At 40.9% G+C, this 19,022-nt stretch overlaps 1 protein-coding gene across 1 annotated transcript in view; it reads right to left on the bottom strand.

Annotated features, from left to right (window-relative positions):
• The window catches only part of HSPA12A (heat shock 70kDa protein 12A), a gene marked incomplete at its 5' end in the record, with an annotated part of 44,221 nt that extends 31,238 nt beyond the window's left edge, over positions 1-12,983 (bottom strand). The window contains 4 exons of the mRNA XM_010016673.1: positions 452-638; positions 7,475-7,602; positions 10,164-10,249; positions 12,973-12,983. Coding sequence (XP_010014975.1) covers positions 452-638; positions 7,475-7,602; positions 10,164-10,249; positions 12,973-12,983 — 412 coding nt within the window. The remainder of the gene's footprint in view (positions 1-451; positions 639-7,474; positions 7,603-10,163; positions 10,250-12,972) is intronic.
• Between the last annotated feature and the right edge of the window lie 6,039 nt (positions 12,984-19,022).

The following is a 19,022-nucleotide window of genomic DNA, read 5'->3' as shown; positions in this document are numbered from 1 at the left end:
CAGGAATAATGTCAAATTAGCAACATGATTTGCACTTGCAGTTTTGACAATGAACTCAGGGTAAATTTGCTCCTCTGCACGTGAGTTCTGGATGGCTTTTAGGTTCCATTTCTGCTTTCTGACTAGATTTATAAAACAAACCAACTTCATGCAGACTCCCTCGACAGCTATGAATTTCACCCAGGCAAATTAGAACATGAAGATCTAAGCAAAGCAGATACTGAATTTCTAAGATTTAAAAACAAGGCTGGCAAAATACACTCCCCAAATGCAGCGAGAAGCAAAATGAATCATAATGTTAACTGAATTTATTTTATTTACTCCTTAAACATAGATATAGAACTGCTTCACATCTAATTGACAATCTTTAGGCAGAAATTTAGTACTGTTTACAGGAAGGTAATCTGAGTTGGAAATGCACAATTACTCAAGGGATTTAGTTGTTACTTACACCAGTGGTGTGTAGCTTCATCTTAAACTTTTCAAAATACAACCAGTGCTTTGATTCAGTGGGATCCAAGTCATGGTAGAAATCTCTTGCTGCATACCCAAAGCTATGAAACTTCCTCTCTGGTGTTAGGAGGATAGTGGTTGGTGTCTTCTGATTGGATACGCCTGGATCTCCACCTTCCCATCGCCTATCCAACAAGTCAAACAGCTTCAGTAAGTGATACTTCAGTAAGTGATGTTTGGAGCAGCAGGAAAAATACTGTATTGTGAGAAAAAACATGTGGTGGCAGACTGCAGAGACTGCTTTCCCCTTCTAACAACACTTATTTCAATCCTCATAATACCAAAACCAAGTGGGTTTATTCACATCCAAGAAAAGAGGACTGTCATTTTCATTTCAGATAATTCAATACATTTTGCAGTTAGTCGTATCATTTTTAAGGACATAATCATACTCTGTCTTTGATAAGGATACAGGTTCCCTGAAGTAAGCCATGCACAATCAACAAGGAAATAATTTTGCATTGAAATTTGCAAACTAAGTGTATGCATGTAATAAATATTGTACAGGAAAAAAGAAATCAAGTCATTACCCAAGAACGCTACTAACAAAAAACCCCAAATCTTCAAAATGAGTGGCCTATCTATTGTCAATCAGAGTCCATGAATGCTTCCTTGTAGGAGAATTTTGAATTAGGGACCTGTTTAAGTCAGCTGAGCACAACTGCAGAGAAGTCGATTAAACGCCTATTTCTCTCACAGAATGCTCTCTGAAGCAAGACAAGCCAGTTCGACTGGAATTGAATCCTGTGCCTAATTTTCTGGACACGTGAAACTCTGAAGAGACGTCTGCAGATGTTGAGTTCTCTGCATTACATTCTCTACTCACCTGAAATTGATGGATTTTGTGTTTTAAATGCCCCAAATGCTGTAAAAATGTTAAGCTGTCAAAGATAAAGCGGACTACACCAACCTTATCTCCACCAAAGCATTTCCCTCACTACTGTCCAGTAAAATGGTGAATAAAACTATCCTATCTTACCAAGATTGTGAAGGCTTCAAGACCCAAGAAGCACAAAAGTGTTAAGGCAAAAGCAACCCAAAGCTTGATTCACAGAATAAATAAGAACACTGAATATGGGAACACCCAGCAGCAAGAATCGAGAGGGCATGGCAGGACAACAAGGTCAGACAGCAGGAAGCACAGACACAGCTGTGAGCATTCTTGTCTTCTCCTCACTGCTCCGTCACCAAAAAAAAACCAGAATGGAAGAACAAGAAACTCACAGTAATGCTCCTCCTCACCCTATATACATGTATTTTCAGCATGGGAAACAAATACTTACCAGAAAACATTTTCTTAAGAAGGCTTTAGTGGAAAATCTGTTTATGCTATCAGACATAAACATAACACAGCTCAAACAGGAGCCAAGTTAAGATCATACAGGCAACTGCATTCATTATTAAACCACATGTTGATTGCTTTTTCCTAAAGATAGCCAAACACACTTTTATAATCTACTACTGCCAAGGTTCTTGTTCTGAAGCACAAAAAGGTTGCCTTGTTTTGTGGCGCTTGTTTCTGTGACATAGGAGATTATGGATGATCTTGAAGGTCTTTTCCAACCTAGTTGATTCTATGATTATATGTAGAAAAAGTTCATCTTTTCCATTTCACCCTCAGAAAGAGTTGAGCCAATTGAAGATTAACGGACTTCCAGACCAAGGCAGACAACTGGCATGGAAAACTACAATCTAAGAGGTTAATACTTGGGAAAGTAACAAGGAACAGGATCTTCTAAGGTGCTGGAAACCCTTCAGGCCACTCAACTAGATCAAACAGAGCAAAATCTGCCCTTTTTGCACTAGCAATGGCAGGAAATCACATGTTTATTCATTTACTTCAGTGTAGAGGGCAATTCCACTGCTCTGAAAGCAGAAACAGCATGATGAGAAATGGAATTATTTCTACCTTCATCTGCTTGGAAAAACTTCCCTAAACCTCCCCAGTTCCCACCGCTCAGCCCCTGAGCTATTATCAGCTACAATCAAGGCTCTGCTCTAGGTCATTTCTTCTAACCTGCTGCTAGCAGTGTACTTTGGTCAGCTTGAAAAATCTTTGTGTAGGTGTTAGAGCAAACATATGGTTGCAATGTGAAGAAGTTGGGATCCCACAGCCCATGCAGAGAAAACGCTGCCTATTTCACCAGATTGCTAAATCCCACACACCCGCTGCAAGCAGAGAGGAGACAGACTGCTATCGGTTTTGCTTGGAATCATTAATGATTCATTCTGAGTCACTGGTGGGAAATTCCATAAATAGGCCGTGGCTAATAACAAAACTTCTTTCCTTTTTCATTATGGCTGGGCACATTCGCTCTGTCCGGAATAAGTACACTTAAGGTTTAAATGAAGACAAATTGATGCTCAGTGGTATGGGCTGAAAGTTTCAAAGCCACCTAGAGAACTGGATGTTCGCTTCCTGATGAGTTTCAGATGGAAACTCGAGACAGTAATTGCTCAGCACATTCTAAAGTTCTCAGCTTGTATTACTGTTCGGTCACAGAAAGAGCAATACAGAAACTGAAGGGGAAATCCGACTTCGCCATTTGCAATCAGAGCTTTAAAAGTATTCCTGTGTGACAGCTTTTTAAGAGAGAAGAAGCTGCAGAGGCATGTGCATGGTGACTCCTGACTGATTGCCCACCCTTCTCAGGTGGAGCAGTCAGTGGAGGATTCCAGTCAGTAGGGGCAGGATTTCACACCATCATCTGCAGTTTTCTTTCAGCCTCCCAATACGGGCAAAATAATGGTAATAATTGCTCTTAGGCTAAAGAAAAACATATGGAAATACCTGTTAAGAGCATAGACTAATACAAGTCAGAAGTAATGCACATAGGGGATAACTTCTCAAAGCAGGTCTGAGCTATAAATCTATTCAAGCAGAACCCAAGGTAGATTTCTGACTAAATTCAGACATGAGACCAGTTCCAAGGCTGATATAAATTGGAGTAGATCCACATATCAGCATAGACCTGTTTATAGCCACAGAGACTCTGACTGCATGTTAAAAGTGAGAGAAAGAGACAATAGGAAAGTTAGCATGGAGGGGATCACAAGGTTATACTAAGGTTAGAGAAATGCCCTGAATCTGGCTGACAGACAGAGCAAAGAGTGATCTGTGCAGAGTGATGAGAATTTGATCCAGAGCTGCAGCACAACAGTCAGGAAAACCAAGCAGTGGGGTCATCAAAACGTAGCTGAACACAGCTAGGAGCGTGTATGCAAGAGAAAGGCAAGTATGTATCTGCCAAGATCAAACAGGGAAGAGAAGGAAAAGGAAAAACCTGAAGGTTGAAGTAAAGTTATAGTGAAAAAAAGAGCACATTCTCCCTCCTTCCAAAGGCAGGCTGCAGTTTGTTTCATAATCATGTGCATCATTCCATTTATTTTTCTCCATTTGTGAAATACATTCAGACTGCTGCTACTCAGCCAGCAGCCAAAACATGTATAATTTCACTTAAGTGTATATAGATCAATACGAGTTTTTCCAAACCCATGTAATACCTTCTGTATTCCCTCCAACAGAGACATTATTAACTCATTCTACAGCTTTCACTATGGCTCTGGCAGTGCCCCTACCACTGAAGTGCTTGCTAAACTCATGGCCAGGCTCTTAGACATGTTGCTCACAGTCTCAAGGTATGCAGAAAACAGCACTCATTTTAACATGTGCCTCTACTCTGCAATAAAGGCATGAAGGTAACCACAGCTATCTGGGCCCTCAGCACAAGAGGGATGTGGACCTGCCTGAGTGAGTCCAGAGGAGGCCATGAAGATGCTGTGAGGGCTGGAGCAGCTCTGCTCTGGAGCCAGGCTTAAAGTGCTGGGCTGGGTCAGCGGGAGAAGAGAAGGCTCCTGAAGGGGAGACCTTAGAGCAGCTCCAGTGCCCAAAGGGGCTACAGGAAAGATAGAGAGGGACTTTTTAGAAGGGCCTGTAGGGACAGGGCAAGGGGAATGGCTTGAACCTGCCAGAGGGGAGACTGAGATGAGCTCTGAGGCAGAAGCTCTTCCCCGTGAGGGTGCTGAGGCGCTGGCACAGGGTGCCCAGAGAAGCTGTGGCTGCCCCATCCCTGGCAGTGTTCAAGGGCAGGTTGGACACAAGGGCTTGGAGCAACCTGCTCTAGTGGAAGGTGTCCCTGCCCACGGCAGCGGGCTGGAACTGGAGGAGCTTTAAGGTCCCTTCCAACACAAACCAGTCTGGGATTCTATCAACTTTATAGAAGCTGTGGAGAACTAGCAAGAGTTGACAGGCATGAATTATTACCTTAATTAAAATTGATAAAACACTAACTTATGCTAGGCAATCAAAGTGCAGTCATTCATCCATCATCTAGAAACACACACCCAACTCCAAATACACGCTTTAGTCTATTGATACAAGTGAGGCTACTCACGCATTTAAAGCTAAGTATATGCTTAAAGAACCTTGTTAGGTCAATGTTTATACATTCTTTTTTTTTAGTACTGGGCATCACAGCAATTAAATATACAGAGTCAAAAACCTGACCTTGTCTACTAATTATATGATTAGAATCACAGCTTTGCTGATACTACACTCAAGTGTGGCAGTAAAGCCCTGGATGTTTGCTCTTTTCTGAAGCAGGACCTTCTAAATAAACCCATCTTACCCATTACTGAGACAGTTACAGAAAAGCAGCTTTGTTAACAGGCAGTCAGAAATCTAAATGTCTGGAAAGGATCAACACTAAGTAGGGAAGGTGGAAAATATGTGAGGAAGCAAAGAGGACGATGCATCACTGGTAGGCTTTATTTTCATGTAAACATTCTCGAGTGCGGGTGGGAAGTTACATTTACTCTGCTGAAATATCTGTAAATTATCCAACATGTGAGGCCCATTATATACAGAGTTTGAACCTCTTAATACCTTCTGAACTACTGAAGCCTTATTTTGATACATACACCATTCTTTTCATTGAATTTCATCATTCATGTGTGCTTGTATGTAAATATCTATAAAAATATTATATACGTGATTTCATAAGTCAGTTTGGTATAACTTCCCAAAAATCCTTCCCTGTCAGCAATATTTATTAAGGAAAAATAAATCATTTTTGGTATTAAAACATTTTCCATTGTTTGAAACACCTTGTTCGAAACCTGAATACATTTCCCCTCCCAAAATATGTTCCTCCCTTCTGGTTGAGGATCTATAAATCAACTGGTTTAATTTATTTTTACATCTGTATCTCATATCTACACAGGTCTGAAATTGCAATCATGCTACCAGTACTGAATAAGGAAGAAAAAGTGGTGTTTTGAACTACAAGTAGTAAAATGTCAATTAAGATTTGGAACGTAGTCTCAGCTGGCCACACAGTACCTAGATTTTAGTGTCCCAGCAGGGAGACTGGAAAGAGGATCTAGTCTGCAATTTAGTGCAGTTTCGTGTGAACTCAATAGCAAAAATTGGGTCCTGAGGCAAAATTTTGAGTCCAAAGAGCATAAAGGACATCCCTAGAAATAGCAGTGATTTCACTTATAGGAACAACACTAGGTTTGTTCAGATACAGCTTCAGAGATGTCTTTGCTCATTTCATTTTCTTCTTTGAGAAAGTTGATTAATCATGAGCTGTCATAAGACAAGTGGAATCCATAAAGTTACAACTCAACAACCCTGTAACCTGTCTGAGACAGCAACACATGGCCTGTCCTTTGACTTCCAGCTTCATGCAGCTTCCTGTGCTGTTCAGAGAACAATAGATGGATGAGATGCATAAAAGGCCTTGAAGCATTACTCACCCATACTGAAAATGACAAGTATCTTTGCAACTGGATGCAAAATTTACCTCCCTTTAGACAGTATTTCAAATCACTCAGCTGCCCTGGATCTCTGAAATAGTTGCAGCTGTACACAAAACCAGCTATGCAGGCAGTCTGCACAATCCATAGTGTCTGCTGAGACTGAGAGAGCTGCATTCAGCTAGCATCTTTGCTTCGAAAAATCAAGAATATCACACTGGACTACACCAAGTCAGTCTTTTTGCCCTTTTGTTCTCAGGATTACACTGCTGCAAACAGGACATTACCTACAGCAGCTTTGTCCAGATAACTTGTATGGTTAAGTTTTTCATAAATACCTTGTTTATATCTGAAATTATCTATACCTTGGACCTGTTACAACACAGTCATTTTAAGGATAGTTTAATAACAACTGTATAGGTTTTTAGTTATAAAACCAAGTTTCTAAAAAAGCATATAAAACACCATAAAAATGGTTTGTGGGGCAGTCCTTTCAGGCATCTGCCATAATAGTTTTAGCATTTGTGATTGCATTAGATTTATATGCATAGATTTATATGGTGTTGATTTAATCAAGAAATAAAAAATACCCAACCTACATAATGGCACCTAAAAGTCCCTTACATATATATAATACAGAACAGATTTCTCAAACCTAAATTTTCACATTCATGCCTTTAGATTGCTTTTTTCCCAGTACCACTGGTTCATTATCAGAGATTCAATTTAAATTTAATGCTAAAAAGCTTAAATCAGCCAAATGAACTATCAGTTTCTGTGTGCGAGTAACTAAGCATTGCAGACACAATTGCACACAAGCACGATTTCAAGGGACAGGCAGCACCTCTGAAATGCCATGACCCTGAATAAATGTGCAGTTTCTCTCAATCTCTGAGAAAGGGCATCCTGACTTAATAATTACCACTGCTCCCTGAGCAATTCTAAATACTCTCTGATCCCTCCCTTTCCTCATGTCATCTTATAAACACAGCAAAAGAGAGAGGATGTGTTCACATTGATTGTTCAAGCCAATTAGAATACAGTAAGATGCAACAAAAAGCTATAACCATGACAAAGGTATATGCTGTGGCAACACTAAACAAATCTGGACACTCCAGGCTCTTGTAGAGAATATCTATAGCTACTGCAGACAGGCCATGCTATCACGATCGAAAACTAAATGCTGCATTGCAGCCCTTACCTCATTACATGAATACATTCTGGTTCCTTGGTGAAGCTGTAGGCGTAGCCACTGGATGTTGTGCCAAAATCAATAGCCACAACAACAAGAAATAACTGTTCTACAGCATCATCTGCATCAGAGTCCTTCTGTTAAATAGCAGAAGCAAAATAGACACCAAGTCACTGATTAGAGTAAATGTAACCTGTCTTACCCTTCAGTATTTCTGCTCTCTGAGACATGCACATCTCTTCAGTGGAAATAAGGTCTTCCCTAAAGTTACATTTGTGACAGAAGCTGATACCATAAAGCTGCACATTTCAATGGAAGTGGAAATTCCATATATATCTCAACATATCTCTTGGAGCTTTTCACACGTAACCTTCCGAATCAGGAGTTTCCTTCACATTCATTTTTTGGAATAGCTATTTGCTGGTATCATTAAAACTTATGGCTGAACACTGAGTTACTTTGTTTGGGGTTTTATTCTTCAGGTGATCAATTTTAGGAAACTTTTATAACCATCAACGTGGTATATTTTGGATTTATTTGGTGGTTTTAGGAGTAAACCATGTCATAACCTTAAACATGAGGTACTACTGCCATTCAAAATCAGGGGAGATAGAACAATCCAAAATACAGCCTTAAGCTTTACATCCCATGATGATTATTTATTTATAAGGAATTTACATAACACTGATTTTGTAAGCATTACGTGCATTCTTTCCTCCTGCCTGTGCTAGAATGGGGAAAGCTGCTGAGCTGCTAACAGTGAATTTGAATCCTGCTCCCTGCCTTTTACCTGTAAACCTGCAACCCCTGAACAACACAGTCAAGGGCAATGAGGGAACATTAAGAAGAGGTGGAAAGCTTATGGCCCAAATGATAATGACATGATATAGAGTCCGATGTGAATAAACAAGGAATTGCATCACTCCCTAGTATGCTGTTGCCTAACATAAATCCTGTAGAACAGAGGAATAAGTAATGAACAGAAAGAGCTACTCTTCACAAGCTGATGTGGTTAAAGCACCAACAGCTTAGCAAGACAGGAAGAGAATAAGCTGTAAATACTTGGTGAAAAGGCTATGTGCTACAGGCAAGTCATAGTGAAGGAGGGTAACACACCCATCTGCACTCACATCATTTTGGCAAAATCACCATGGAACAGACCTGTTGACCTACTACCATATAGGTCATGTCTGAATCCTCCACCACTGCTGCTCAGCCTGTACTTTCAAGAACACTCTGAAGCAACTGTTAGTGTCTTTTACAGAGGAACTGCCAAATGTCCTCACTCTATGAGCAGTGTTCCAGCATCTTCCAATGCCTAAAGGGGGACTACGAGAAAGATGGAGAGGGACTTTTTAGAAGGGCCTGCAGGGACAGGGCAAGGGGAATGGCTTTAACCTAAAAGAGGGGACATTGAGATGAGCTCTGAGGCAGAAGTTCTTCCCTGTGAGGGTGCTGAGGTGCTGGCACAGGGTGCCCAGAGAAGCTGTGGCTGCCCCATCCCTGGCAGTGTTCAAGGCCAGGTTGGACACAGGGGCTTGGAGCAACCTGCTCTAGTGGAAGGTGTCCCTGCCCGTGGCAGGGGTTGGGACTGGATGAGCTTTAAGGTCTTTTCCAACACAAACCAATCTGGGATTCTATGATTTTCCTCATATATCAGCATTATCTCTCCAAGCCTGCTACTTCCAGCACCTTTCTATTGTACCCCTACCTTTTCCAAGATTATCCCATAGGCGTACTACTTAAAATGCAGAAACAAGAGTAATAAGGTTTGGTCTGAAATAATAAAACACTTGTTAGGGCCCTCCTAATACACCTTTTCAACTAGGGTGATGTGGTTTTTTATGTGTCTTCCTCAAACCGTTTAAGGAGAAAAATCTAACTGAAAGAGGGTATAAATTCATCACTAGGACAGAAGAAAAAGGGAATAAATTCTAGGCTATATGGAGAAAGAAAGGAATAAGAGTAAAAATTTAGGAGAGTGCGCTCTGGAAATCTTGAAGAGGAATGCTGCACAACTCTGAACCTGATTCAAAAAGCTAAGGAAAAAACCTGGTAAGGATAGCAATGTGTTCTGAACATGACCTTTTGCAATATCAAAAGAAATACACTGTGCATATACTGTGTTACAGATAATGCAGATGACCTTAAAAACAGATGGGACCTAATTTTAATGGGAGTTTATCAACAAAATGATCATAATGTGCAGGAGATTAAAACACACTACCTTTATGGGACATTTGCTTGCTTCTGAAAGGTTTTCCTTAAGAAACTAAACCAGTTCTATTTTGAGCTCCTCTCTCTATATGTGCATTGGAGGAGATTCTTTTCTCTAGGAATTTGGATTTTACTGTTGAATATCATTTATATCCTTTTTTTCTGAACAGAATAAGACATTTCAGGGGCTGCCTAAACAAATCAGTGACAGACAGGAACAGAACTTGGGAACCCTGAGGATCAAGAAGCCCCTGCGTTGATATAAAAATATGCAGGAGCAAATCTATCAGCTCAGCAAGTAGACAAAGCAAAATCAGGACCCCAGTGAAATGAATGAGAGCTCTGTCACCAAACCCACTGTGACCAAAAGTTCACTTAAGACTACAGGTAGCATAAAAGGGATCACTATGGAAAGAAATGACGACTTTCTAAAGAAATTATGTCCCACTAAACACACAACATACAAGAGTGCATTTCTTACCACAATATGTGATGGAGACAGTGGAGTGATTCCAGGGTCTCCCAAGCTTTTGGCTGGTGATGAGTAAGCAGATGTGGAAACTGCATCTGAAAGGAAACCAAAATTCCTCAGTGTCAGTATGCAGAATGAGTAGGATAGAACAGTTGTTTACTGCTACACTCTTCCTGTTGTAACAAATCTGCTCAATAAGAAAGCAAATTCCACAGCAGCTGTGTAAAATATATATTTTTGCCTTTACAGCATACTATGAAACAACCGCAGGTTTGGTTTTAAAACATTTGTCTGACCTTCACAACTAACTTCCATTCTTTTGCCTATTACATTATCATGTACTTTCTAAACATAGTGAGAAGTCACAGTTGATACGAGCAGCTTGAACACTATACACTCACATTAATAACCTCAGATTTAAGTGTATGAATGCAGAAACTAAACACAAGTTGTGAGATCAAAAAGGACAGACTCATTTTAAGAGCAAAAAAGGAGTTTGTATCCATTTGACAACGCAGTAAGAATAGATTTGAATTATTCCACCATGAGCCTTTATTCTGAAACTTTCCCAATACTGTCTCTGTTTTTATTCTTCAATGAACTCTGCACTGAAACATCTTGCAGCTGTTAATATTACTGCAGGATAGAATCCAGCTGGGAAAAAGGAAAGTATTAGTAACAAATCATCAAAGAACTATTTCTACCCTGCATACAACACTGAAATGTCATTTAAAGGAACACACCAAACGAGTGGCAAATACTGTGATGCACTATTTGTATTTTTCCTTCTTGTATTTACCCTGTTGATGACAGAAAGGGAAATGGTTTATTAAAATAATTAAAAACTGATGACTCAGGTGGATTTATTTATAATATGTTATTTTATAACGACTGCAATAGTGTATCAAAATGGAATGTAGAAATGGTGCCATAGCCCCTGGCCATGCTCATATCCCTCTGCCCTCAAATTTAAGCCTTCACTTTATTGATTGCTCTTCTATAGTATTTTATTGGGTTTGCATGGTAAGGTTCTGGTAGCAAGATGGGCTACAAGGATGGCTTCTGTGACAAGCTCCTAGAAGCTTCCCCTGTGTCCAACAGAGCCAGTGCCACCTGGTTCCAATACAGACCAAGGCCAAGCCCATCAGAAAGAGTGGCAGCACCTCTGGGATAACCCTGTTGGGGGAATGACCCAGCATCTGCAGCCAGAGGGAGGAGTGAGGATGTATCTGTGAGAGGAACAGCCCTGCAGACCCCAAGGTCAGTGCAGAAGGAGGGGAGGAGGTGATCCAGGCACTGGAGCAGAAGTTCCCCTGCAGCCTGTGGTGCAGCCCATGGTGATGGAGGCTGTGTCCATGGTGGAACAGATACTCACTTGCAGCCTGGGGAGGACCCCACACCAGAGCTGGGGGATGCCTGAAGGAGGCTGTCTCCAGTGGGAGGGACCCCACATTGGAGCAGAGGAAGCTTGCGAGGAGGCCTCCTCTGAGGAGTAAGGAGTGGCAGAGACAGTGTGTGATGAACTGACACAACCCCCATTCCCTGTCCCCCGGCACCACTGGGAGGCAGGAAGTAGAGAATTTGGGAGTAAAGTTGAGCTGGGAAGAAGGGAGGAGTGGGGGGAAGGTGGTCGGTGTTTTTTAAGATCTGGTTTTATTTCTCATTACCCTATTCTGATTTGATTGGTAATAAATCGAATTGGCCAATTTCCAAAACTCAAGTCCATTTTCTGCCTGCGTCAGTAACTGGTGAGTGTCTCTCCCTGTCCTTACCTTGACCCACCAGCCTTTCATTATATTTCCTCTCCCCTGTTCAGCTGAAGAGAGCAATGACATAGTGGCTTTGGTGGGCACTTGGGGTCCAGCCAGGGTCAAAATCCCACCACAAGAATACAAGCTAATTAGATGTAAAGCAGAATTATTTAGCAAGTCTCTAAAGATTAATAAATATTAAATAATACATTTCAACATATTTTTAGCACCTGCTTGGGTGTATCACACAATAAAGTGTATGTTTATTCATAGCATGTAACTCCTAGACACAACTGACAAGTCAGGACATTATCCTAAGATGACACAGGAACTGCTCTCCAAGAAAAGACCCTTTAACTACTTAATGAAGAATTCTATTGTTCTTGGTTAACACGTATGTGTTCTTTCCTACAGAACATGCAAAAACTCTGCAGTGGGCAACTATGGGGTAATCTGCCCAGAGGAAAAAAATCCTCCTCCAATTCTTAATATTGCTCTTACAACAATTACTTGTGTTCAAGTTACAATATGCATGTTCAGCCTGATCTTCAGAAGTATTTGCAGAAGCAGAATATCCTCATTTCCCACACAAGTTCTTCAAGAACATATTATGTTACTCCTCTGATGGTGAAGTACAAAAAACCACAGACCAAATGTGGCAAGCACAGAATCTGCTTGGTTCATTAAGATACATTTGGATCAGATGCTGCTATCAGCCTCAGATGCTGCTATCAGCCCCCTTTGTGCCATTTCTTCCTCTTTTCAAAACATCAATTTTTATACCACCAACACTGGGGTTTTTTGTAGAATTGAAGAACAACATTTCAGCACTGGGGGGAAAAAAAAGGAATTAGTAACAAAGCATGTTCCCTGCATCCTACTGCCGTTCGTGACTGCACCTAAACCAATACTCCCTAAGCAGATCAGGACACTGCAGTACTGACTCAACATCTTTGGATACTGGTGCATTTTCCCCACTGAGGACACAGGCTTTGAAGCACAAAAAAGTAGGTATCAGACCATTGTCTATGTGTTTTCAGTGTTTCTCTTTGAATTATTTTCACTACCTGTTTCAGCACTCAGGTTTCAGCCATCTATTTTCCAGCCTGTCTTCAGTTATTAGCCTGGGTGTACCTCAAGAAGTTATTTATAGCTCTATATGCAGCTCAGAAAATCCTGTGTGACAGTACACACATATTTCTGTCTCTCAGAGAGCAGTGATTCAATAACCAGTGCCACATTCATATTTATCTGATGAAACTGTGCTAACTTGGGTGGTATTCTACCAAGAATTTATTCAACCCAATCAACTTGTGATAATCCAGAGGTGTAAAATCTACACAAGGACACTCACTGTATCCACAGGTATAAAAATATTTGCTAATGAATGAAAAATGGAAAGCAGGGTTTAGAGACCTGTCTTTAGCTACTCATTAAAACATCACTTGAAAACAGAAGACAGACATATTTTAATGAAAAACCTTTAAGACAAATTGCCCATTTCAGTTTCAGGATGCTCTCAAGAACTTATGCATAAAGGCTGGTTTTGTGGAAGGGCTGATTTTTTTTCTCATTCTTATTAAATGCCCAACTCTGCTGGAAGGTTAAGCTCTTGGTCATATATCAGTATTTTTGGACAAGAGGGATAAAATCTTTCCAAACCCATGACCATCTGCGCTGTGTTCACTGCTGCTCCTGCAAATACCCAGCTAAACAAAGGAATTCTACAATGCATCCTACATGCCACCAGCCTAGAGCTCTGTAGGCTCAGGAGAGGAAAATCATGGAAGGTAATGCTGCAACTTCTAAAGTAGCAAATGAAAATTTTAACCAAAATATACTGTTCCAGGGATTCTGCAGAGCTGTTCTCATGCTGGCATAAGCAGCAGCTGCATTACACTGCAACTGATTTCATGAGACTACCAACTAATCATGTGTAATAACTGGGGCACCTGTAATTGTTATATCCTAACTCAGCTGTTAAAAGAGGCCCTGACACTACCAGGCAGTTTGCAGAGCTAATAAATGAGTAAGTGCAGTTCAGAATACTGGGGAGTTAAAGAGTCCTTCCAGAATGAATTTATATCTACAGAAAATGGCTTGCAAGCCAGTCACCCTGCAATTAATGCCAAGAGTTCCTCCAAGAAATAGTGAACCAGTTGTTAAAAGCAAATCACAGAATCCCAGATTGGTTTGGGTTGGAAGGGACCTTAAAGCTCCTCCAGTTCCAACCCCTGCCACGGGCAGGGACACCTTCCACTAGAGCAGGTTGCTCCAAGCTCCCGTGTCCCACCTGGCCTTGAACACTGCCAGGGATGGGGCAGCCACAGCTTCTCTGGGCACCCTGTGCCAGCGCCTCAGCACCCTCACAGGGAAGAGCTTCTGCCTCAGAGCTCATCTCAATCTCCCCTCTTTTAGGTTAAAGCCATTCCCCTTGTCCTGTCCCTACAGTCCCTTGTGCAAAGCCCCTCCCCAGGTTTCCTGTAGGCCCCCTCTGAAATTAGGAAATTTGTAACATAATACCATCTACCCTATCTGAACTGCAAGATGTTAAAATATACTTGCCCATGTGGGAGCTTTAATATTTTGTTGAACTAGTGTTTGCTTGGGGGAAAAATGTGCTTGTGTTATAATTTTTACATCAGGGTTCTGAAAAGTGGCAAATGCCTGAATATTCCAGGATATTTAAAAATCCCTTCTCTCTAAAGGGCTGTGACTGGTTGATCTGAAAGAAAAAGAAGCATCTTCGTCAAGCCAGAGAATGGGAAAAGGACTGCACAAACCTGATCTGCAATCCTGTAACAAAAAAAGGATGCTTAGTCTTTATGAATAATTTAAAAAGATATCCTGGATAGTATCATGGCATTTGGAACAGTTCTTAAAAGCAAGATGACTTATTAAGGCTTCTGTAATGAAAAAACCCAATCAAACAGGGTCCCACATAGCTCAAGTTCCAGCTTTATCTCGCATGTTTACCAAGGATCTCCGTGTCAAACTACACACTATGAGAAAACATACAGCTAAACAGCATGAGTTAAATCAACATTTAACTCTTGACAACTTGCCCATCAAAATAAATGGAGGAATTTGACTTGGAATCTAAATATAAGTAAGTCTTCAAACACTTACACTGATATTTAAAATAATATTTATCTAAATATGATGCAAACTTCTTGAGTAGAAATTCTTTAAGTTTATTATGAAAGAATAATATGAATATTAACCTGAAATATGACTGTTTATACCAGGGGGTTGGATAATTCACAGAATGAATTTGACTGCATCCTTACGATTTCTGACTTCAGTCCTAACCCAAGCAATTGCTAAAGAACACCTCGTGCATTTGCAAGGTGGAAGAGTAATGGAAAATAGAGAAGACTCCTGTTTCAGCATTTTATTTCCTCTTTTTATATTCAAAGGGTCCTGTCTGATTTGCAATTAACAATCATAGAATCATAGACTGTTTTGGGTTGGAAAAGACCTTAAGATCACCCAGTTCCAACCCCCTGCCACGGGCAGGGACACCTCACACTAGATCATGTCGCCCAAGGCTCTGTCCAACCTGGCCTTGAACGCTGCCAGGGATGGAGCATTCACCACTTGTTTGGGCAACCTGTGCCAGTACCTCACCACCCTCACAGTAAAGAACTTCTTCCTTATATCTAACCTAAACTACCCCTGTTTAAGTTTAAACCTATTATCCCTTGTCCTATCACTACAATCCCTAACAAAGAGTCCCTCCCCAGCATCCTTGTAGCCCCCTTCAGATACTGGAAGCTGCTCAGAGGTCCCCATGCAGCTTCTCTTCCTCAGGCAGAACAGCCCCAACTTTCTCAATCCTGCCTTTGCGTAGGAGGTGCTCCAGCCCCCTCATCATCCAGACTCCTCTGAACTTGCTCCAACAGCTCCATGTCCTTCTTATGCTGAGGACACCAGAACTGCACCCAGAATTGGTGAAATTATGGAATCAGCAGATACTGCATTAATACTGAATCATGTCCATTATCATATTAGCTACAATTGCTGTTTTAGCAGATTTAATTTAAACTATATTCCTCCTTTTCATCTAAACACATGCAAGAGTATTTCCTGTAGTTTCCTGCAACAGCTAATTAGTTCAGCTTTTCCCGTTTTTCAGTAAATGATCAGCCACTTTCTAGATTTCAACAACATGCAACAAAGCCAGCAACAAAATGCAATGAAGGATTAACCTTTAAGTGTCACAGAACACAGAGTAGAAGCAAAGTCCAGGGCATTTACAAGCACTTCGCTGATGCCAGGTGACCATTTCACTGGTGGCATGTTCTGCTGAATATGACTTTCTATTGGATCTAGAGAGCAGGACTAGGCTTGTTATTTACTTAGAAAGCTCAGTTAATGGCAGCTGGTATCTGAACATTCTGTTCTGAGTATTTGGGAGCCCCTGCTACGCATCTATCCAGGACTGGATAAGGAAGTTTTACAGAACCACTGTAATGGACCATTACAGTGCCAGTGAGACGTAAGAAAGATGACTGCTAAACCTCACAGTTACAAGTCACTAAGGTGGTATTAAAACAAAAAATTTCCTTCAGCAACTACACAAAATATTCTCTACTAAATTCAGTTTTTATGAAGCATTTACCATTAAATAATTCAGCTACACAATGCATCAGCAAAATTTTCTGCTTCACACATTAGGAAAATCAACACTTCTTCTTAGCTTTTCCCACTCTTCTCAGCGCTTGTTAGGCCACACCTGGAATACTGTGTTCAGTTTTGGTCCCTGATGTACCAAAGAGATGTGGACAGGCTGAAGATGGTCCAGAGAAGGGCACAAAGATGACCCAAATAATAGGGAGCTGTATTCAAAAAAGGCTGGGAGAACTGGGTTTGTTCAGACTAGAGAACAGAGGAGACCTTAACACCATATTCAGTATTTAAAGGATGGCTACAAAGAAGATGGAGACTCCTTTTTTGTAAGGAGTCACATGGAAAAGATGGGTGATGGGTACAGTTACTCCTGGAGAGATTCCAGTTCAATACAAGAGAAAAAGTTTCCACAATGAGAACAATCAGCCACTGGAATAATCTCCCCAGGGAAGTGGTGGATTCCCTGGAGCTGGATATTTTTAAGATACAGCTGGACAGGGCGCTGGGACATCCAATCTAGGTCATGCTTTGCCTAGAAAGGTTGGTTCAGATTATCTTTGAGGTCCCTTCCAACCTATCAGTATTGTATACATCTTGTATGAACTGTTCATTTCAACAGCAAAGCAGCACACCATAGCAGTGGATTCTCTGCTAACAGAAGGTTCCCTGCAACCCAAGTAATGTAGACAACAGATAAGCTAAAGTGTGCATTGCCTCCAGGTAAGAATTTGGCAAGTAAAAGCAGGAATTCAGGATGCAGGATACGTTGCTCTACAGCATAAAGCACAGACATGCAGTCAGATAAGGGAAGGGAGGAATTTTCTGAGTATGTCTCATGTCACCAGTTTAGCGAATGGAAAAGAAGAAATAAGGTATCAAGCCCCAAGTCTGCCATCAGAAAACCAAACATGGACCTTTACAGGCACATTCTGCAGTAATTCAGTCATGCCAAAGGAAGAGAAGGCTTGGCCAGGACAGAAGTGTCCTTCCCAAACCTTCAAGACCTCACTTCCAAGTGATGGTGAAAGGGACTCATCATGGTCTGGATCTCCTACAGCTGTTTTGCAAACCAGAAAATAGGCAGCATCATCATGATACCACCTCTCTGTAAGAACATGCCTGAACATTAGCATGGATTTATATCCCAATCAATGTATTTTTAAGTTCATTTCTACTTCTATCCTGCCAGAGTGGCCCCAAACCCAACACTTGCTAATCAAATCACGATTTTCCAAATCATCCATGCTATTTCAGATCGTATGTCTAGCATCTGGAGAAATGCCTTCACAATAAGTCATTTTTTTTCAATCCATAATATACAATGCAATAAATTCTATGTGTTGTAGCGATCCAAGCCTCTGGCTGAGCTCGAGAACCCACTGGAAAGACCTGGATACCACAATCTTTTCTAACTCCCATCTAAGAATGCCTGCAGTACACCTCCCTGCCTCAAAAGGAAAGCTGCAATAACTCTGGAGTTGTATAGTGCATATCTGCTGTTCCATATGCCAAGTCTGTTCAGCCTCTCAGTTATCTGTGGGCTGATGAGACAGATGCACAGGGTAAATCAGGATGCATTAGACCTACTAAAAATGTCACTATTGCAGATGATCCTTATGGCTCCAATAAATCCAAGTAAATTCAATGCACTGTGTACATGTGGATCATATTCAGATATCAAACACTCGCATGTTTCCGATGGCTATTCTGGAATTCCCAGCCATCCAGCAGCTGATGAGAGTGACTGTTCCATGAAGCCATGATCTCAGTCAGGTTGCTGGTCACACCAAAATCTTAGCCAAATTCTTCCTTTTACTTTCAGATCATATCTCTGGATTTAAAAATTAAAAAGATTTACTAAGTCAACTCTGGGTAGAGGGTGGCCACCAGGTAATAAAAGAATGAAATTCAACCCATCCTTTTTCATTCAAAACATTGTGTATCATTTTGAGCATCAATAATCATGTTTTGCCACAAGCAACACCTGCTAATGATGTCTGCACAACAGAAGAAGGGTTTACCATATTGCTATTAGCTGGCAACTGCTGTGTTGAAGAAGAAAACCTTATTCAACTTTTCCTGTTGCTGAGATTTTTCTTTGCATTAAGTACAAAATGCCACAGCTTCCAAATGTAACATGCCAACCTCGAGCATTTTACTGTAAATACAAAGATGGCCTTTGAAAATAATTATAGAACAACAAAAAATAAAAGAGAAGCAAATACAAAAAACTACTTAAAATATTCTTATGTTTAATAAAAAGATCCCATCTTTCATATCAGAAGTAAGAACCTTCTGTTTCTACTGAAACCAATGCCACCACTGTTATCACCATCAATGGAATAGAGTTCTTTGTTTTATAATGCCAGTAGGCATTCAGCTGGGTTGCAGAGGGCTGCAGTGCACTTCCCTTCTATGAATACAGCCACAGGCTCATCCCTGATACAAATCCAAGTTTCCTGATACCCTTCCATAATAACTGGTT

The sequence above is a fragment of the Nestor notabilis genome, unplaced genomic scaffold (assembly GCF_000696875.1).
Source record: "Nestor notabilis isolate BGI_N333 unplaced genomic scaffold, ASM69687v1 scaffold116, whole genome shotgun sequence".
Lineage (NCBI taxonomy): Eukaryota > Metazoa > Chordata > Aves > Psittaciformes > Psittacidae > Nestor > Nestor notabilis.
The sequence above is the reverse complement of the archived record's forward strand: the minus strand, read 5'-3'. Positions and strand labels throughout refer to the sequence as shown.